The 4,913-nt window shown below is 33.7% G+C and overlaps 1 protein-coding gene across 1 annotated transcript; it reads left to right on the top strand.

The window, feature by feature from the left end:
* Window positions 1–1,086: 1,086 nt before the first annotated feature.
* Window positions 1,087–2,709, top strand: LOC132561505 (uncharacterized). The gene is made up of 3 exons (XM_060226200.1): window positions 1,087–1,177; window positions 1,787–1,964; window positions 2,649–2,709. Exons 1-3 carry the CDS (start codon window positions 1,087–1,089, stop codon window positions 2,707–2,709), a joined length of 330 nt encoding a protein of 109 aa, XP_060082183.1.
* Window positions 2,710–4,913: the final 2,204 nt, after the last annotated feature.

Raw genomic sequence — 4,913 nt, 5'->3', positions numbered from 1 at the left:
GATGTCTCCGTGTTAATTTTCATATTGCTCATATTCTGCATTACAGTTTATGGAATTTGAAATAAAATTATGATTATGTTAACATTTTGGTATTTTCTTGGGTTTTTTATTCAGCAAGAACATATTCATATTCAAATAAAAACTTTAAACGTTATGGATATTATCAGTGTACCTTTGTATTTAATTTTGTAATATTCAACACCACGTATTTGTATACCTTATGTTCTTATTTATGCGGATTGCATGTTTAAGTACCTCGTCCGCTTCACTGTATAATTTGAATAATATCATGTTTAAAGGGAAACTTGTATATTTTGTCTACCAATTTGAGAAGGAATCAGTGGACTATATATCGTAAAATGAGTTTATCAAACGCGACTAATAAATCGTCATCTCTAGTCTTTTTTCTACATAATTGACAGAAATCAAATTAGATTATAACTAATAATTCGAATAATTTTCGCAATAATGAGATTTTTCAAACATAACTGTCCTCCAATATACATGTACTTTTCTGCTCGAAAAAGCCTCCCTTGATATCTTTGTATTTAATAAATATGACAGACTTGACAATGATGAATTCCTGCTTGCCCATGAAGAGTTTATCTCAGTAGGTGACATGTGATAATTGGGTACTACATATTTACCACGATTTGGTTTTATTAAAAGGTTCGGGAAACCTATTGGCCAAGAACTGTTTTTGTAAACGTGGATGCAATAATTATACAATCCTTTACAAGTAGAAATAACAAGATGAATAAAGCAACATCGAACAAGTCGGGAATCTTTCATATTTCTTTGTGATTGTCCGGTAGTGAAGAAAGTATTTCCGCTTCGAAATAAGTCTGCCTAATAGGGAAAGCTAATGTTTTACCTAATATCATTTCCGGAAGGTACATAAATATTTTAGGGCTATTCATCACATTTGATTATCTGCCCTTGTATTATGTGCATAGTCTATACTGGAATGCAATAAAGTTTCGCTTTATTAACAGTTATACTTTTAAAGTCCTTCTTTTGCCACAATTTTGAAACGCCTTTACTTTTTTTTATCACAGCTCAATAGTCTTCAATCAACGATTCATCATGAAGTTGGCTCTTTTTTTCGTGGTTATCCTACCTCTGGCAATGTCAGCTCCCCAGAAAAAGGCATTAAACCCATTTCTGAACAGTATTTGTAAGTTCATAATTACATAGTTTATATAAATGTTTTTTTTTCTTATCTCCCCAGTTCTTAGTTGATCTTTATGATTTGTCCTCTTAATGCAGAAATTATGGCATATGTATTATTGTATTTTCAATTATAAATCATATTATTGAAATATACGTCGTTACACTTGCTCTTGCGAGAAGAGATTCCGTCCAGAAGTATTGATAAACTATTGTTACAAGAAACTGAAAAATAAATAGAGGACGAATCGTTATAAAGGAATTGGATTTAAATGTAATACTATTAAATGAATCAGTGCACTCCTCTTGCTAAAATTATGTTTTTGGGTTTCCCAGGAAGCCGGGAAACGGACTGGAGTGTGCAATATTGCACTCCTCTTGCTAATACACTATATGGTATCAATGCTTCAATATTTAAATTTCTACATATACTGATAAACTATGATATCACTGAGTGGAGCGTTGTGTGTGTCATAGTTATGTTCTTGAGAGAAACACTACCGTTATTGGGTTGAATGACATACAGCTGGCCTTATGTTAAAACAAAATCATTTCTGTCTGAAGGACATGCATATATATGTGCAATAATCACCATACATTTTGTCCTCTCTTCTAGTGAACGTTTTCCACGCTGATGAGCTCAAACTCCTGGTCACAGATTTAGTACAACAGCTCGGTTCCAACGAGAGGGAAGCAGAATGTGAGAAGGAATGTAACACGCTTGTTGACACACAATTGTCTACTGGATCTATCAACACCATTTCTCACAGCGCTTGTCCTGTTGCCTGTCATTCGTAAGTATTCAGTAAGATTTTACAATCTCAAAACGTAAATTTGCTTTCTTCTTAGGAACACCAAGGATACCAAATGTTATCTATTTTCCCTTTGTAAACTTGATATTAATGATATCCTCGAAAATATAACAATACTACAGTGTCATTACACTGATGTGTTATGATTTGATCGCAGTATAGACTCTGTCCTTATAATGTCCAACCAGCAGATGTTTTATAATTGATTTGTAATTAGATAATTACTGATACGTTTGTCTAAGGCTTTAGCTGATCTGTTTCATTGGTTAAAGAGTCATTGGACCCAGTCTCAGTCTCTTATGTTTCACCAGAATTGATTTGCGATGTTCATGCATTGGTCGGAATAACGATTGCTAAAACAATAAAAGAGTTAATCTATCAGTATCTGTGTTGTTATACAATTAGTAATCTCTTTTTCATTTTTTTTGGCTCTCTTTTCCTTTTAAAGAAATTTTTGGTCATCTTAATCCAAGCATAAAAGCCTGGTCGCTAGGGAGTCAATCGCAGCTAACGTTGACTAGGCATATTTCATTTTCCTAGGTAATGCAATAGAAAGACATTGAAAGTTTAGATAAATGTATCAACCCATTAAACAACCGCATATGTTTATGTGTTCAGTTTAGGGCTAAATTTTGCCTAATAATATGTCCGTTATTTCGTTCACAGGCTACAGGAACTCATCCACTTTTTCAATATCCCGACATCTCCACCAGCTACTGCTGCTTAAAATAGGGGTCCTAGAAATCTGAGACGAATATAAAACATTTGTCATCCTAATAAAAACGAAATAGTTTTGTATTTTGTGTTTGTTATTTAGGTGTTTATTCACTCACATACATGTAGTTGCACTATTCAGAATACAAAGATGTTCTACCATCATCATCATCATCATCATCATCATCATCATCATCATCATCATCATTTCTTTAATTCCATCAATAATGGGAATTTCTAGCAGAACACATCAAACATTATATATGAGACGGCCTTTACTGAAAAGTCATATTCGAGACATTTCTTAATAAAACAAAGATGAATCGTCATAAAATGATTAATAAATGTCCTCACTGGGAACACCTCATAGAGTCGCTGTCTTGACATCTCTGTCCACTTGGTCATATGATACCTACACATTAACTGGATATTTGTCCACAAAACTAGTAAACTAGTATCTCGCAGAGACTTTAATATGGGATCTTTGCAGTCAAGTAAACAATGGGCGACTACGTCTTCAAAAGTGCCTTTACATCGAGCACATCAAACTTCAAACGTAGGAGGGAGAATCCACATTTTTGCCACAGTTATACATGTCCTGCAAAACTTTGGATGGCGTTTAGAAAATGACCAAATTACATCAGGAACCATTTCAGGATAAAGAATTTTGATTCTATGATATTCGAACGAACGTAAATGCCAGTCATCAGATTCTTTACAGAGAAGGACATTCTTTACAAGATGTTTCCTGCTAAGCTTAGATGGAAATTTGCCAGCATTTAGAAAATCAAGTAAGAGATCTCGGAAGTTGTATTTGTGTAAAGCATCCCAAATGTTGATGAAACCTTTCTTAGCGTTATTTGCTCCCAAGATGTTTTTGGTGTAAACGCAACAAAAAGAGTTGCTTGAAGTACAAGTTGCATTTATTTTGCACATAAATTAACTGATTCTAGGCGATGCCAACAGAGTTGGAGAGAGAGAGTTCAAGAGATCACGACCAAACATACCTCTAGGGAGTACAACAGACAAATATATATGGACTCCAGTCAAGGGATTGATACTGGGACCAAATAAATAACAATTCAGTAGAGCAAAATACTGACTTCGCAGTTTGTGGATAACATCGTCGACATCAGGCGGACCTGATTTAAATTTATCCAAATTAATACTTACGTGTTTAACATTTGTGCTTTCATGAACAACATTGTCACCCAGATACCAAATACGATATGATCGTGAGCGAACATTACTACTTTCATTGAGGACAAATAACTATTGATTTGGAGGCATTATATTTCAATCTTCATTTACAGCTATACTTTTAGCAAATATCTATAAGCATATCTTGTTTGTGTTTGGTAAGTGAAAGAAGACAGATATCATCTGCTTGCGTAGGTCACTTGACATTTACATCAGATATAGCTAGCGAGTATACAGAACTAGTAAGATCAGTCAGGAAATCGTTGATATCAACAGAGTAGAGCCAAGGGTAGATAATACTGTCCTGACGTGTTCCCTGGCTTATCTCGAACACTTTGGACACAAGATTTTGATGCATAACAACACTATACATATCCTTGTGTAAAGACATAATCATACTAACAATTTATCTGTCAAAAGCCAAACGTGAAGTTTAAAAAACAGACCGTCGAGCCAGACACAATCAAAGGCTTTAGACGCGTCTGAAAACAAGTGAACAATTTTCTATCATGTTCAGAAGCGTACGCGATTGTTTATTGCACAATGTATGAAGTCATAGAGATACTAGCTTGTTTTTGAAAACATGCTGTAATGAATTTACATGAAAAAGGTTTATAGACTCTAATCTTATCAAGTTTTTTCATACACTTTTAGAATAACGGGTAGGAGAGAAATCGCTCTGTAGCTATTTGGGTTATTCTTGGCTTATTATGACCTATATATAACGTGCAAATCAAGCCATGTTTTAGTGACACAGGTACATAATCAAACCTTCTGAAAGCATTAAATAATGTACAAAGACACACATATATATAAATATATATATATATATATAATTTCTTTTCTACTCTAACATTACTGAGAAATGTTTTTTAAAAAACCCAAATATATTCCGACATATATGATACAATCATTGTTTGTTTATCAATATTTTGTTATATGTCGTTAAATGTCGTACAACGCACAAATATAAATGACAAAATGGAAACTTCGTTAACATTATCTGTTCATCTACCT

Source organism: Ylistrum balloti, unplaced genomic scaffold (genome assembly GCF_031769215.1).
Source record: "Ylistrum balloti isolate Yb309-2 unplaced genomic scaffold, AGI_CSIRO_Ybal_v1 Utg371216, whole genome shotgun sequence".
Lineage (NCBI taxonomy): Eukaryota > Metazoa > Mollusca > Bivalvia > Pectinida > Pectinidae > Ylistrum > Ylistrum balloti.
This window is presented reverse-complemented; position numbering and strand designations above follow the sequence as displayed.